This window comes from Mauremys reevesii, linkage group 4, assembly GCF_016161935.1.
Source record: "Mauremys reevesii isolate NIE-2019 linkage group 4, ASM1616193v1, whole genome shotgun sequence".
Classification (NCBI taxonomy): Eukaryota; Metazoa; Chordata; order Testudines; family Geoemydidae; genus Mauremys; species Mauremys reevesii.
In genome coordinates, this window is record NC_052626.1 from 148,220,617 (window position 1) to 148,237,774 (window position 17,158).

The 17,158-nt window shown below is 51.9% G+C and overlaps 1 protein-coding gene across 1 annotated transcript; it reads left to right on the forward strand.

Annotated features, from left to right (window-relative positions):
• The first annotated feature begins 5,154 nt into the window (after positions 1–5,154).
• Positions 5,155–15,786, forward strand: LOC120404493 (up-regulator of cell proliferation-like). The gene is made up of 6 exons (XM_039537183.1): positions 5,155–5,280; positions 6,007–6,296; positions 6,806–7,192; positions 7,724–7,789; positions 9,423–9,590; positions 10,903–15,786. The coding sequence occupies exons 3-6, from the start codon at positions 7,018–7,020 to the stop codon at positions 15,621–15,623; spliced, it is 5,130 nt and encodes a 1,709-aa protein (XP_039393117.1). The 5' UTR covers positions 5,155–5,280; positions 6,007–6,296; positions 6,806–7,017; the 3' UTR covers positions 15,624–15,786.
• Positions 15,787–17,158: the final 1,372 nt, after the last annotated feature.

Here is a 17,158-nt window from a genome sequence, read left to right on the forward strand (position 1 = left end):
GGATCCTACAGGCAACAGACTCCTTCAATACCCAGCCCCAGAGCAGAAACCACTGTGCACTGAATAAGGAAGGGGTCCTGTGGGAAAAAAATACTATGGGATCATGTCATTAAAGTCTGCATCATCCTGCAAATGCGCAATAAGACTGAATTGAGGGTGCCAGGACAACAGTTCTTTGGACAAGGCTACTGCTCAGGCAGCACCAGTGGGCAGCAAATGTGTGATGTGTGTGTGTTTGTGGGGGGGGGAGGCTTTCCCAGTGCTCCTCTTTTCACACATTTCCTAAAGAAGCCAACAACATAACTACCCAGAATACACAGTAATGGTGATTCCACCCGCATGGTAATTAGTCACTGAAATTTGATTCAAATCCTGCATGGCATGTTTAGAAACAAGGGTTCCAAAAAAGGAGAGGCTTTGTAAAACAGGAAATGTTGATGCTCTGGTGCATTTGTGGTTGTTAAAATTGAATACTGTGACTTTAAATGTTGGGCAGGGTTCCTGGGCGTGCTTGCATGCTGGGGAGCTCGGTAGGGCAGCACACAATTGGGGCGTAGCAGCAGCCAGTCAGCAGGTCCCCAGTGAGTTGTGCCTCTCTGTTATAGGCAGTAGCCTGCGTTCTCTCCCTCTGAGTTTTGGGTTCTTATGTGTTATTGTTCTGGCTCTTAAGAAACAAATTAAGGAGACCTTGCGAACGTCCAGCAAAAGTATTTTATGATGTCCTCAGTGACCAGCTCACAATCCCAGCAAGATACCAGGTCCCATCCTTTTCACACACCGGGGTCTCCCACTGTCACCCTAGAGACAGGGACAGAAATAGGGTTTTGGGGGTGGGGTCCGGGCTCCATAAGGGCAGTGGTGGGTTCTCTATCTCTCGATGGCTTCACATCCCCACTGGCTGCCTTTCTGGGAGATGCTTTACCCAGACGCAAGTCCCTGGGCTCAGTGAAGGCGTAACCGAGTCCAGTTATGGTCCAGGGTATCCAGGAGGTCAGACTGGATGGGCTGATGGATCCTGCTGACTTTATACTCTATGGCGCAGCCTCACGCTAAGAGGTGTCATGTCTGAACGCTGGGGAATGAACTCAGAGCTCAGCCCCTCCATCCAGGACCACGGTTTGGTGGGTCCCACTCAGAGGTGATAACTTCCTGAGTTGCTGGGGGGGGTGTGCTTGACCCCCCCTTCCACCCCAGGCTCCACCCCCACTCTGCCCCTTTCCCCAAGCCCCCCATGCCTGCCCCACCTCTTCCTCTTCCCACCGCACTCTGCCCCCTCCCTTGCCTCTTCCTGCTCCCCCTCGCCCCTGCATCTTCTTCATGACACTGAACAGCTGATTGTGGTGGGCAGGAGGTGCTGGGAAGGTGGGGAGGAACTGATTGGTGGGGCCACCAGTGGGTGGGAGGATTGGGGGGAAAGGGAGGGGGAGGAGCTGAGCCATGGGGCCCCGATGGTCCCATTGACACCCAACACCAAGTCAACAGGGACAATGGGCCAGGAGCAATAAGGTGGGGGGTCCCTGCAGCACCCCACACAGAGAGGGGGTCTCCAGGTCTCCTTCTGAGAACCTCACCCAAGCAAAGCCTTTACAGCCGTGCATGGACCCGGCCCACATCATGTCCTCTGTGACGGGGCTGTAACTCGCAGGCTCTTTTAATGCTTCACGGAAGAGACTGTTGCAGCTGATGGAGCCTACAGCGAGCACCTCCACCTCCTGCAGCGGCGATGGGCGGGAAATACCCGCTGGAATGACGGGCCCGAGGGCAGAGTGACTCGGGTGGCGTGAGGGGCGGTCACACTACACGTTGTCATATTAAGGATCTATAAGAAGTTCCCTGCTCTGGGAGGGGAGTGGGGTCCAGTGTATTAGAGCGGGGGTTGGGGCTCAGAGCCAGGACTCCTGGGTTCTAGCTCCACCTTTGGGAGGGGAGTGGTGTGTCTAGTAGATTGGAGAGAGAGAGAGAGGGTGTGTGGGTGGGTGGAGGGGGAGTTGACCAGTTTAACACGTGCTAAAGGCAACAACCCAGATTTTAAAGGTATTCTAGGTATTGCTCTGCTCAGCCTTGCAGCCCTGAACTGATTTTGGAGCCTAAGTCATAATACAGACACATGGGGCCAGATAGTCAAAGGGAGTTGGGCACCTATGGGTGCAGGAAGGTGCCAAGCAGGATTTTGAAAAGCTCCTAGGCACCTATAAAAGCTGGCACTTTCGAACCTAAGTATAAGAGAGTCAATGGGAATTAGGCACTTAATCTGCACAGCTACCTTTGAATACCCCATAAGGAGCAAAGCTGCACCATTAAGTGCCTAAATCCCTTTGACGCTCAGGCCTGTGGGGCACGTTTGACAATTTTGAGCCCTGTCCACACACAGTTTGCCCTGGTTTGGTTCAAGGGGTTTAAATCTCTGAGCTGATGCTGCGCAGTTCCAGGTCAGGCCTAACACAGGGCCCTGAGGCTATAACTAGGTGTGTGATTTGATGCTGCTGGGTGCCATCTGGTGGCTGCCTCTGAGATTGCGTCCTGTTGGTCTGGAGCCGGCCTGTGTGAATATACAGATGCAAACTCCACCAATAGGTGTGGTTTGTGTGACAGATTGTGTCACAGAGACCCCCTTAGGCCTGCCACCTGATGTGCTGAGACTGCCTCTGGGCCTGTTTTCCCTGCCAGCCTGGGACTCCAGAACCCTGCTAATACGAACCATCTTGATAGAACTTTAACTCATCCTATCTTCATTCTGCCACTATGTGAGAAAGAAAGAAAGAAAGAAAGAAAGAAACCCCACAGATTCTGTAGCACCTCAGCCTTCATTTCACAAATTAATTCTCTAGTCCTCATGGCTGCAAAGAAAGCCATCTAACCGGTGTGACAAGCACCAGCATCTGCAGAGAGCCTGACACAACAGCTCTGAGCAGCGAGAACTGGCTGCATTTGCTCCATGGGTTCGTTCACACTTGAAACTAATGATGTCACTTGCTGGCACATCAGTGTACCTTGACCTACTGATTGCTTGGGTGGATGAGGCAAGAGAAGGGGATGGGGGTGATACCCATGTGGGGTGGGACAATTGGGAGTGGACATGGAGAGACCAAAAAAGGATTCATGTCTTTAGTTTAACTCCTGTTGATTCTGAAGCCTAATGATAACCCTTTAAATGTTAGTTTTTACCCTCTCATTGCTGGTGGTTTCAGCAGATGGGTGGGAGAACAGGGTGGGGAGTGGTGCCCATGTGGGGTGGGTGGCAACTGGGAGCTGACACAGGGAAGTGTCATATCTATCATATCCCCCACTGCTGACTCTGGAGTCTAATGATGACATGTAACAATAACAGTTGTCACTATTCCCCGTCTGATCATGTTAGTGGGGGTGGAAGTGGACCCACTGGGGGAGGGGAACTGGGAGCTGCTACAGGGACGGGGTGGGGCAGATTCAGCCCCATAATTCAACCCAATTTAATTCTGCAGCCTAAGGAGGATGCTTGAAATCATGACTGCCGTAATTTTTTTAATTAGGGCAGCATGGAGACCCCAGCCACGATCAGGGTCCCCGCCAGGCCAGGCACTGTACAGACGCCTGCAGCAAGATCAGGGCACTAGCTCATCTTCTCTGCTCCACCCCATAGCCCAGGGCAGAGGATTCCTCTGGCTCCCCCTGTCCTGAGCCCAGGAACGGGTGTTTGGCTGAAGCAGCTGTTCTACCAGGCTGGAGGGGACCTCACTAAAGCCCTGAGCAGGACTATTTTTTAAATCCCTCCCTGCAATACCCACTCCCACTCGAGGGTTGCCAGCTCAGACCGGACACTATTTGCGGTAATGGTCTGACCGAGCTGGCAACCCAATTGCACTCCCAAGTGTTCCTTGCACTTGTATCCTGCTCTCACCCGCAAAAACCTGACATCGGGCAAATCCTGCAAGGGAGACAGATTTTCCCCTTCTGAAAAAGAAAGAAAGAAAGAAAGAAAGAAAGAAAGAAAGAGTTAATATATTATAAACATGATTCAGACACAATTTTTACCACTAAAAGAATAAAACAAATCTTGCTTAAATCATGTAAAAAAGTCCTGTTGGAATAGAAATCAAATCTCTTTTCTATCCCTTGCTTAAATGTAAGTATTAAACGCTTTATTTTTTAAAAAGGGGAAAACTTGCTTTACGTTGCTGAAATTCTGTTTGTGACACACAGCTGTCACGTGTAGCTCACACGGAATGTGACCCAAATTGCACCACAATTTTGCCGTAAAAGGTGCAGATGGTTTTTTAATAGTTATAAAAAGTAAGTTGTTTTTTAAAAAAACTGGATTATTTTTAACCTGCTTCAGCACCATTTTTAGGCCTTTGAAACCTCCCAGTCCAGTTATGCGTATGTCGGGGTCATTCATGCTTTTTGAAAACCATTGGGTGGAAAAACCGCTCACAGCGTTGTGTGCAAACTGCCACACCTGTGCCTCTGATGAAGTGAGTTATAACCCACCAAAGCTTATGCCCAAATAAATGTGTTAATCTCTAAGGTGCCACAGGACTCCTCGTTGTTTTTACACCTGTCCTGGAGCAACAAAATCTGGGAGTATGATCCTCTGATCTGACTTGAGCACGCAAACCGCAGATCCGGAGTAGGTGACCAGATGTCCCGATTTTGTAAGGACAGCCCCGATTCTGGGGTCTTTTTCTTATATAGGCTCCCATAACCCACCCCCCTCCTGATTTTTCGCATTTGCTGACTGGTCACCCTAATCTGGAGTGAGAGAGAGAAACATGCATGGGAAAGCCAAGCTCAAAGACACTAAGTAGCAACTTCCCAACTAGGTAAAACAATGAGGGGGTCCCTGTGGGATCGTAGAGACTAACACATTTATTGGGCATGAGCTTTCCTGAGTTTGAACCCACTTCATCAGCCGCTTGGAGTGAAATGACAGCAGGCGGGGGTGTAAATAGACTAACACATGGAAAGATGGGCTACTTTTGGTAAACCAGGATTTAGTATCTCCCAGCCAATTCCCACAGTCTGGGTGGGTTTTTCCTCCACCTGATCAACACGATACACTGACTCCGCTTGCTCCTGCCAATAGGCCAGCTGGTCCTGCGGGGCCCACAGGATCCCAACCCCACTGCAGGGTTAAACTCCGCCAGAGAGGGGACCCCCCCCCCGCCCTGCTGCAGGGGGGAGGGCTCCGCTCAGGGCGGTGGCCGGAGGAGCCGGACAAATCAGCGGCCCCGGCCTGCGCCCAGTTCCGGTTTCACTTTCGTTTCCTCGGCGCGGTCTAAACAAAGCGAGCTCGCCGGGCGGGTGCGCCGGGCCGCTGCGGGAGAGGCGGGGCCGGGCTTCCCCTTGGGCTGGGAGATGCCGCCAGCAGTGCCCCGCTGGGGTGCGGGCTCTGGGGCTGGAGCGGGGCCAGGGAACCCGGGGGAGCGTCTTGGAAAAGCCCCAAACCAGCCTATTCCTGCATGGGACCCTCCTCAACCTGCCCCCCCCTTACCCTATGGACAGGGGCACCCCCGTGCGGCGCTAGGGGGCGCTGTGCTGCAGGTGGTGGGGGCTTAGTAGGGGGCGCGCTTCCCCTGGGAGTCAGAGCTGGCCCCAGTGCAGAGCTAGGGGGCATGCGCTGGGGGGGGTCGAGAGAGGGGGCCCTCCCCTGGCAGCCAAGACTGGCCTCAGTGCGGCACTAGGGGGCGCTGAGCTGCAGGGATCTGGGCTCAGCAGGGGGCGCTCTCCCCTGGCAGCCAGGGCTGGTCCCAATGCCCCAGTCTGACGCTAGGGGGCGCTGTGCTGCAGGGTGTGGGGCAGGGGGCGCTCTCCCCTGGCAGCCAGGGCTGGCCCCAGTGCGGCGCTAGGGGGTGCTGTGCTGCAGGGAGCAGGGCTCAGCAGGGGGCGCTCTCCCCTGGCAGCCAGGGCTGGCCCCAATACCCGCGTGCGGTGCTAGGGGGCGCTGTGCTGCAGTGGCTGAGTTGTGTGTGATTTTTCGGGAGTTACAAACACAATCTGAATTTGTTTCTCTCCAAATCCCTTGCCCAGCCCCAGGGACCTGGGCCCAATGGCCTTTGAGACGATCCGCCAGGGCCGGGAGCGACTCATCGCCCTCCTTCTCGCAACCCCCGACCCCGTCTTGGACGAAGTGGCCTCGCTAGGGATAGTCACCGAGGAGGAGTACGAGGCCTTGGAGAAGCTCGCGGAGCCCAGGGAGAGGATCTGAAGGCTGCTGATAAAGATCCAGAGGAAGGGGGAGTGCGGCTGTGAGCAGTTCCTGGAGTGTCTGCAGAGCCTCTTCCCAGACTTCCCGCCGGATTTACAGCCCCCGGGACACCGTGAGTTGGGGCTTTCTGAGCCATTTCACTTCTTGGCAGGATTCCATAGAAGAGATGTAAAATGTAGCCAGGCGATATTGTGACGTGGCTGCCTATTGGTGATGGGTTGGACTAATGGTTAGAGCAGGGGGGTCTGGGTGTCAGGACTCCTGGGTTCTATCCCTGGCACTCAGTGCGGCTTTCCAAACAGATCGACCTCAGCATGTCTAACATTCCTTGAAACCTGAGGATTTAGCCCCAGACCTGACCCCCCACTCCCCTAAAAAACTCATCACCACCTCCTCTCCCAAGTAACACCCTTTTGTCATAGGCCACAGGATTTATCTCTCTGTGTTTAACCTTTTCCCTCACTGCTGAGCTAACTAAAAAAGCAGGGCCGGCAGCCTCAGGAGAACAGCCGTGAACGGGCCACAGAGACACTCCCTCCCCTTCTCTCTCAGCCAAGGAAGTGCCCGGAATTGTGAAGAAATCTGTAAGGTGCTGAGGAGGCATCTGTTTTCCCTTTGTAGGGTACGTAACTCAGAGAAATGATGCAGAGAATCCAGAAGGTGGCACGTCCTCCGAGAAGAACGGACAAGAAAATCTAGAAGCTGCTGTAGCCTCGGGGAAGAATGAGCTGGAGAATCCAGAAAGCTCTGTAGTGCATGGGGTGAATGATCTAGGGTATCGAGACGGTCTCCCATCCTCAGGGGACATTGATCCAACGAACCCGGAAGATGCTATGTGCTCAGGGAAGGGACCGACGACACCAAATTCTGCCACGTTCCCGGTGAAGAACAGACTAGAACACCCAGAAACTGCTTTACCCTCAAAGAATGATCCAGGGAGTCCAGAAGGTGCCAGATCCCCTGAGAAAGATGCAACTGCTGTGTCCTCAGAGAGAGCAGATTTTGAAGGTACGGGACGGGTCTCCTGACTTGCCCTGTAGGGCAATGCTTATGAAGTATTTATGGCTGTCCTGCACTGGGCACAGGATCCCAGGCGGGTTCTCCTCAGGTCCGGATGGAGAGGGACGGGGGAAAGCGGTGCTAGATTTCAGATGTAGGAAGGGTCTAGTTCCTGTGTGTTTGGACCCCTTGCAAGAACAGAACATGCTTGTGCATGTAAGGAAACAATTGCTCATGGACATCCGGGGGGAGGAGAGGAGGTTAACTCAACCACAAACCCCACCTCACACAGCTTAGTACCTTGAGTTCAATTTCAGCAGCTCCAGCTACAAGCTTGGTTCCTCCTCTATTATTTTAGCAGGGGCTAAGGTAGGACTCTGGGTAGTCTGGAGTTCTCGAAGGGGTTCGTGAGATGGAGCAAGAATCAAAGGCCACCTCTGGAAACCCCCCTAGGCTAGACAAAGTCTATGGCCCAGATCTGTAGGCTCCTAACTTCCACTGATGTGAGCCTAAATGACTTACACATGTTTTGCTTTGTAGGATCTGGAAATATCCCCAGCTGTGGAGAAGAGGGAAGGACTGCTGCAATAAAAGGGAATGTTGAAGGTAGGGTCTCTGCCAATCTGACCTGGGGAAAATTCCTCCCTGACCCCAAATAGGGGGGATCAGTTAGACCCTGAGCATATGGGCAAGACCCACCAGGCAGACACCTGGGAAAGAGCTCTCCCCATCTAGTGTCCCATCTGCAGCCATTGGGGATATTTGCTACATTTGGGCTACGTGACATCGTAGGCAGTCCCATCAGACCATCCCCTCCATAAACTTTTCAAGCTCAGTCTTGAAGCCAGTCAATTTTTTTTACCCCCACTGCTCCGCTTGGAAGACTGTTCCAGACTTTCACTCCTCTGATGGTTTGAAGCCTGCATCTAAGTTCAAGCCTAAACTTGTTGATGGACAGTTTATATCCCTTTGTTCTTGTGAACATTGGTGCTTATCTTAAATAATTTCTCTCCCTCCCTCTGATGTATTTATAGAGAGCAATCATATCTCCCCTCGGCCGTCTTTTGGTTAGGCTAAACAAGCCAAGCTCTTTGAGTCTCCTCTCATAAGGTAGGTTTTCCATACCTCTGATCACCATAGTAGCCCTTCTCTGCACCTGTTCCAGTTTGAATTCATCTTCCTTAAATGTGGGAGACCAGAATTGCAACAGTGTTCTCACCATTGCTGTCTTCCTCTTTCTTGATTTTTCCTCCTAATCAGTATTAGAATCAGGCATGGACATTACGTGAGCATCTCCCCCGAGTTCCTAGTGTAAATCTTTTAATCAGTTGTGGCAAACGCCATCTCAGAAGTCTGTTTCCCTCCCTACTCAGGTCGAGTCTATCCCAGGAGAACAGCCCTCTGTCCGTGAATGCCTCCTAGTTGGCAAACCTCCCAACGCTCTCTATCTGTTGCTCATCATAATCTTGCCTTGCCTTTGGCGTCCTCCTCTAGGGAAAGGTAGAATCCCATTGAAAATTACCTGAGCCTCCATTTCTTTACACGTCTTCCCCAGCCTGGCGCTGTCTCCCTTGATGTGTTCCAACGAGAATCCCGCCACGGTGTCATTTGTTCCCACGTGAAGGACAGTCAGTGGATTCTTTCCTGCTCCCATTAGGATACTCTTAAGATACAGGATGTGGGCCTGAGGCTGATCTCCCAACAGACAGCACACCCCTCTGCTCTCAGGATCAGCTCAGGTGACAGTCCTGTCTGTTCTTAGAAGGGAGTTACCAGTCACGTAGACCTGCCTCTTCCTGTTGTTTAGGTGATTCTCCAGCCTTTCCCATCTGTTCTTTCTGGCTGCAAGTCCTCTTGTCTCTTGTTCTCTCTTGCAATATTCTGTGCATCATGCTCAATCCTCCTGGGCTCCAAACTCCGGCTATCTCCATTGACTCTTCCCGTTTTCTTGTAGGACTTGCAAGTTCTTTTCTTCTTGCTTGTTCTCCCACTGTCTGTTGCTGCCTGCTGTGCAAGGCAATTGCCTGGGGCCCCACACCACAGGAGCCCCACAAAGCGAAGTTACATGCTTCAGCCCTGCTGCCTGGAGGTGTTTTGTGACACTCTTTTGTATTTTTAAATGAGGTGAAACCTATGGTATGCAAGACAAATCAGACTCTTGAAAGGGGTCCAGTAGCCTGCAAAAGTTGAGAAACACTGGGCTAGGACCACTGAGCAGGCTTCTCTTCTGGATCTTTAGATGGAGTGACTCCAGACTCAGATGTCTCCATGTCGGAGAGCAAAGCCGAAACACCAGGAGTTGCCATGTCGGTGGAGAGATGCGGAGCTGAGACACCAGGACATTCTGCGTCACTGGACAGGAGCGGAGATGAGGCTCCAGAGACGTCTCCCATCAAAGTTCATGGAGGTAGAGTCCTGAGAACATCCCCTGCAGTCCTTCTCCCAACCCAAGTCCCCCTGCCCTGAGTTGGCCAATGAGGAAGTCAGTAAGGGCCCTCCACACTCCTGTGGTTCTTCCATCCAACATCTCAATCTCTGTACCCTAACCACGCCCGAGTTCCTGACTGTCCCCTGCATATTGTCCATCTGTGAAGTATGTGGAAGATGCCAAGATTGTTTTACAGAAATACTACATGTAGAGCTGTGTGGAGAATGGAAAGTCCCTTTTGTGGCGGTTTCTGAGATTTTGAAATTTTGGGTTTTTCTTCCCTCAAATTCCCAAATCCTCCATAAAAGAAAATTCTGGGGGAAAATGAATTGTTTCTGAGCCGATGGAAATGCAGACAGCCCGCAGTGTCAGGAACCCAGCCGGCTCTGGCACAATTGCCTAGCAACCCAGTGACCTTGGCTGGGCCCAATAAACCCACACTGAGGCCGTGTCTACACTTACCGGTAAATCGGCACTGCAACGATCGATGCAGCCGTGTCGATGAAGACCCGCTAAATCGATTGCAGAGCGCTCTCTGGTCAGTACTCCAGCTCCCCGAGAAGAGTAAGGGAAGTCGGCGGGAAAGCATCTCCCGTCGGCACAGGGCGGTAGGGTGCAGACACCGCGGTAAGTTGACCTAAGCTACGTCGACTTCAGTTACATTATTCACATAACTGGAGTGGCGTAACTTAGGTCGACGTACCACCGTAGTGTAGACAAGGCTGAGTGACTGTGCTCCCTGACAGGATGGAAGGGCCCACAAGTCCCTGTTTAAGCCCGGTAGCAACAGCAGCAGCAGATGGGGAAACTGAGGCACAGAGCAGTTGCTCAATCATTCACAGCTGTGCAAGACCTACTCCCTGACCAGCCCTTTCTCCACCCCTTAGCGGCTCCACTCTAGCCCTACACCCTGCCTGCCTCTGAACCCTGGCTCTAATCCCTGGCTGGCCCTAATCCCAACCATGCCTCTGGTCTCTGGATCTGCTGTGACTGATAGGCCAAACTCCTGCCCCGAGGACCAGGTCACACCACCTACGCCTCAGGGTGGGACACCCAGCCTCAGGAGCGAAGGAGCCTAGATAAAGCTAAGCCTCCCTAAGCATTAGCGGAGACAGACTGGTGTGAAGGGTTAGCTGGATTAGTCCCCTTAGTTGAGATTAAACGAGCCGGGGAGGTGAAGGCTTCAGGCGTAAATCTTGGGAACCGAGAAATCAAGAGGAGGCCAAGGTGCAGCTGTGGCCCTGAGCTGTGACGCCATCCTGGGTGGTGATGCCTTTGTTTCCGTTTGCAGGGAGAAGAGGAGCCCTAAAAACTGTCTTGTCGAAGCTGAGGCTCAGAAAGTTCAGAAATGGGAAACTGAGGCTGAGGGATCTCCTGGAAATCAGCCCGGAGAGCCTGAAGGACTGGACTCCTTACGTCTTGGGAGATTTGCCTTGGCACTTCCTGAGAAAGCTCATGGCTCTGAACGGGACAGCCAGAAGCACAAGCCTTGGGCAGGGGACATCTGATGAGGACACAAGTGAAGATGAGGAGGGTGGGGTGAGTGGGGATGTGTTTTCTCTAAGGGAAGACAAGTCTAGGGCTTATCTGCACCCCCTCGATGTTCTCTGCGCCGTGCTGCTTTGCTCAGACAGTTTCCTGCAGCAGGAGATCCTGTCCAAAATGTCCATGTGCCAGTTTGCCCTCCCTCTGCTGCTACCCGCCCTCGACACCCCCAAGTGCACCCTACTGCTGTGGGCCATGAGGGACATTGTGAGGAAGTGGAGGCCGCACTCCCTGGCAGAGAGCAGAGGGTTCAGAGAGGAGAGCCTGGTGCTCACAGCAATGCCAACCATTTCCTTTGTGCGGCTGGGGAGCTGCAGCTTCTCCAAGTCCAAACTCCTCAATGAGGTTCTCAGCCCCTCCCAGCAACATCAGGATTTCTTCATCCATCGGGACATGGAGTCTGGGAATGTCCCTCGGGAAATCGCAGATGGGCTGGTTGAGATTTCCTGGTATTTCCCTGCTGGGAGGGAGAATTTGGATCTTTTCCCAGAGCCCATCACAGTTACAAACCTGCGCGGAGACATTGAGTCGCACTGGCTGCAGTTCAGTTTTTTAACAGAGGTCTCCTCAGCAGTGTTCATAGTTACTGAGAGCATCAGTGAGAGAGAATATGCGCTGTTATCATCTCTGCAGGGATCAGCCACTAAATACTACTTCATCCTTAACAGTCAGGCTGGGAAAGCCAAGGAAACACTGGGACTCCTCAATAAATTAGCCCCACTGCTGGATATGAAAAAATCACAACTTCTGGTGAAAGAGCAGAGCAACAACAGTGCAGAGCTGGTGAAAAAGCTGCGATCCACCTTACAGGGCATCATGAGCTCCTCTCCCAAGAGCACAAGCATCCAACACATGGCTGTGACGGCGCGGGAGCTAGGGATCCAGGTGGATGAAGATGATGGAGAATGTTGGACCGCCTTGGAGCATGTTCAAGAAATCACTGCTGAAATACAGGACGTGGCAAAGTACAAGAGGGAAATGCTGAGGCTCCAAGGGGATCTGTGGAAGAACTTGGCTAAAGTGGAGAAAGAGCTGTGCCGGATGAAAGGCCAACGAGATGTCCCTCCGGAAGATTATAGATCCCAGCTGAGAGAAAGGTGGTTGGAGCTACGCAGGCAGCAGAACCAGTGTGACCTCACCAGTGGGATGGTTAAATTTATTAGTGGGATAGGACAACTGTGTCCAGCTGAGAAGCATCACTTCCTGAAATGGATGAAGTTCCACCTGGATCACATCGCCAGGGGGAACCTCTCTAGACTCCGGGCTGAGTATAAAGAGAAATGTTGCGCTCTAGGAGATGACGCACAACAGCTGGCAGAACTGGACAAAATAATCTCTGCCAGCTCCTTAGGGGTAGAGCATTTCATGCGTGAGTTGGGGCAGTTTTACGAGGCTGAATGCTCAATGGTGAAAGAAGGGAACTTGGGGAACATCCAAAGACAATTCATCCATCTCCCAGGCATAGCAGCTGACCTGATGCTGGAAGGGTTTCCCATGGAGCTGATCGATGGAGATGCCTCCAACATCCCACTGCAGTGGGTGACAGATGTTCTGACTGAGCTCCATGCCAAGCTGGGGGGAAGGTCCAGAATGCTGGTTCTAACAGTGCTGGGAGTGCAGAGCACTGGGAAATCCACCCTCCTCAACACCATGTTCGGCCTGCAGTTTGCAGTGAGCAGTGGCCGATGTACGCGAGGAGCCTTCATGTCCCTCATTAAAGTGGCAGAGAACTTTCAGCAGGAGCTGGGCTGTGATTTCATCCTGGTGATAGACACAGAAGGACTGAAAGCTCCTGAACTGGCCAAGCTGGAGGATAGTTATGAACATGACAATGAGCTGGCCACACTCATGGTTGGGTTAAGTGACATAACTATCATTAACGTTGCCATGAAAAATGCAACAGAAATGCAGGATATTCTTCAAATTGTGGTCCATGCATTTCTCAGAATGGAGGAAATCGGGCACAAACCCAACTGCCAGTTTGTGCATCAGAACATCAGTGATGTGTCTGCGCATGAACAAAACATGAGGGACAGGAAGCATCTACTGGAGCAGCTGGATGAAATGACCAAAGCTGCAGCAAGGATGGAAAAACAAAGCAGAGAGATGAAATTTTCTGACATCATGGACTATGATCCGGAGAAGCACAGTTGGTACATCCCTGGGCTGTGGCATGGAGTCCCTCCCATGGCGCCAGTGAATATGGGATACAGCGAGAGCGTGTGTGAACTGAAGAAATACCTGTTTGAATTCATGAGGAATCTATCACCTCGCAGAGCCCCCAAGAACGTTCCCCAGTTCATTGAGTGGGTGGGGAGCCTCTGGAATGCCGTGAAACATGAGAACTTCATCTTCAGTTTCAGAAACAGCCTGGTGGCTGAGGCCTATACCCAGCTTTCTGTGATGTACGCGGAGTGGGAGTGGGATTTCCGCAAGGAGATGCATCTCTGGATGTCCAAAACAGAAACCACCATCCAGAACCAATCCCCAGATGATCTAGGTCCAGGCACCTTTGAGAAACTAAGGCTGGAAATTCACCAGATGCTGCACAGTGGGGAGCAGAAGATGCTGCAGAGTCTACAGAGCTACTTTGAGAGTGGAGCTGGAAATCTACACCTGGTAGAGAAATACAGAGAAGACTTTCACCGAAGCGTGACATTTCTCCGACACGAACTGGAGAGCTATCTGCTCTGCAAGTCTGAAGAGGCCATTCGTATCCAGAAAGGTCGGAGCAAGATAGACCATCTGCAGGCTGGGTACATGAAAGTCATTGAAGGGAAGGTGGATGGGCTCTTGCAGGACTGTAGGGAGAGGGAGGTGGAGCTAAAGCCCAATGAACTGAAAAGGGAGTTTGCCAAGATGTGGAAGGAAACCTTAGCGGAGCTGCCACTGGAGAGCTTACCCCTACGCCAAATTCATAAAGACATCCACTACCAGCTGTGCAAGGACCTGGAGAACAGAGGGAGTTTGGTCAAGCAGATGCTCCATAAAGCCCAGAACTTGTTGACCTATCAGACCAAACCGTTCTGCATGAAGAAGGAGTATCTGGACTTGGCTTGGTACAAAGCAGCTGTGGAGTTTATAACGCAGCAATGTTCACGTGAATTGGAAGAGTTCACAAAGTCCCTGGTGGAGGAGTGTAGGAGGTACATTGGGCAGAAGGTCCACTCCCAAGGGGATTATGACCAAACCTACTGCAGGGAATTGCTGTGGATGATCAATGAGGGGCTCCAGCAGAAAGTCACTGGGAAGATGTGCACCAGTGCTTCTTTCGAAGTCGACTTGAAGCTTCACATCCTGGGGGAGGCGGCCAGCGCTTTCCAGAAGATGCACGAAGACTTTCTCAAGAAGAACGACTCTCAGCGTCGCGTGGAGGAGCTGAGACCTCAGTATTTCTCCACCTTCAGAGACCTTTACTATGAGAAGGATGCCTGCCAGAAGAGAGCTTTTGATTTCTGTGACCGGTGTCTGAAACCCGCCCTGTGGGAATATATGAAGAAAAGACTCGGGATTGAGATAGTGGACGACTTTCTCAGCAGTGGAGAGTCCATCGAATACAGCAGCCGGAGCTTCTTCCAGTTCACCGTGCAGAAGAAGCTGCTAGAGGAGATGGACTTCAATAACTATGTGAAATACATTAGTAACTATGAGGAGTTTGTCAAATCCTGGATCCAGACACGCCTGTTTGATCACTACAGAGAGACTGGGGGCTTGAGGGAACTGGAGAAAGCAGTCCTAGCCACAATAATGAAGAAAATCCGGGATGCTCTGGAGAGTTCTGAGCACAAAGATGCCCTCACCGTCTCTGAATTCCTGGACCATTTCTGCCAAGCGATGTGCAAGGAGCTGGTCCTCTCCAAGGACAATTTGGAGGTGATCCTCTTCAAGAACACAGCCAGCGTCAGGCAGTTCTCAGTCGACATCCAGACCTTCCTTGCCCAGGTGGAAGATGGCATCCTCTCAGAGTGGGAAGAGCTGAGCGGGGAAATGGTCTTCACACGGCTCCAGTTCAAGCCCCAGGATGAGATCTTCAAGCGTGTGTTCGGCTGTGGGAAGCAGTGTCCGTTCTGTAAAGTCCCCTGTGAAGCAGGAGGCAGCGACCACAAGGAGCATTTTGCATCAGTGCATCGGCCTCAAGGGCTGGGGAGATGCAAGGATGAGATAAGCAAGAGACTTACATATTCTTTATGCTCCTCTGACGTGGTTTCTTCAATGGTCTTTAGAAATCTGCACACAGCCTTCCAGTGGCATCCCTACAAAGATTATCGCCAATTCTACCCCACCTGGCGCATCCAACCGGACCCCAGCATCAGCGCCTCCGATTATTGGAAGTTCATATTCACAAAGTTCAATCCCCACTTTGCCAAAGAGTACAATGCGGAGCCTGCCGATCTCCCCATAGAATGGAAGAAAATAACCAAGGAGCAGGCTCTGCAGAGCATCCGAGAGGCCTTTAACATGGAATAGAGGCTGGCTCTCTGCATTATGATACAGTCTTTAACTTCACAACAGGGCACCATCAGCCTTAACCCTGACATTTTGTAACTTCCCAGGGCTTGAATTTGCCACCTGAAGGCTCCTTTATTGTAGTTCTTTGTATGTAATTGCCTAGGTTTAAAAAAAATAAATGGAAAAACAAAGCAATTCCATTGTGTGGCATCATATTGACGCCTCCATAGCTCCCCAGCAGGTCTTGAACATTTCAATCCCCCGCACACACCTCCACCAGTTAAGCTAACCAAGTAACTGATAGCACTAGTAAGTTGTTATCCTCCCTGGGGACTGGCCAGCAGCGGGGGAGCGAGGGACACATTTTGCCAGTGGATTTCATAGATATTTCCTGAAGTAGAGGAATGGTGGGACCCAGGACTGCTGGTTTCTGTCCCTGGTTCGGAGCGGAGTTTGCTCTGGCCGTCCTGTCATAGACCGATCTGTCCATTTCCCTTCCCCCCATCTTGACCCCCTTTGACCCGTCCCTTCCAACATGTCCCCACACCATCCCCAGTCTCCCCACTACCAGCTTCTCCTTTGCTACATCACCAAGTCCCCAGCTGAAAATAGGGCTTTATAAATGGAAGTGTCCAGCAACCTGAACTCCTGGGGGTGCTAGCAGCCCTGCCTATACAGTAGAACCCTGTTTATCCGACCCGCCATTATCCGGCTCTCCATGTTAACCAGAGAACCAGTGCGCACAGGTCCAGAAGGGGGCAATCTCTCCTGTGGCCGCTAGATGGCGCTGCAGCCTCGCACTTTCCCATTCTCCGGTTTCTCTGTATTTTTGATTATTCAACCTGGCCCCAGTCCCATTTACATCAGCTCAAAGTACTATATTCTATACTTGGCTACGGTCCTTTCCCTGATGGTAGGTGGGTCATTTATTATATATCCCTAGGTGCCTTGTGGGACAAATCTAAAGAATCCCACACCCACGTTGCCCCCTGCTGGGCCATGAGCCACTTCCTGCCGAAATCCAGATCCTCCCGCTTGTGCATGGGGGGCAGCGAAATCGGCAAGTGGCCCCAAGGTCCTGAGCTGTTGGGTTGGTGGATCCAGGGGCGGCATCCAGTTTGCTCCTCCTTATGGCTGTTGGCTCTCTGTTGAGTTGCGTTGGGTGGGTCTAGGGTGACCAGATGTCCCGATTTTATAGGGACAGTCCCGATTTTTGGGTCTTTTTCTTATATAGGCTCCTATTACCCTCCACCCCATCCCGATTTTTCACACTTGCTGTCTGGTCACCCTAGGTGGGTCATTGGCTGGTGGTCAAACAACCAAGCTGGAATGGTGGTGGGTATCAGTAAAGGTTTCCCTGGTGTATCCAGCTCTGGGTGCAGGGTGGACCAGGGCATCTGTCTCTGGCAGGAGGTAACGTTGTTGGCTGAATGCAGTGAGGCTCTAAACTCACCCTCAGGCCTGGCTGGCTGGATGTTGGGAGGTAACGCGATATCTTTTGAACACCCCCTCTGATCAATTCCTACATTTCCAGGAATGTCCCAGGCATTGAT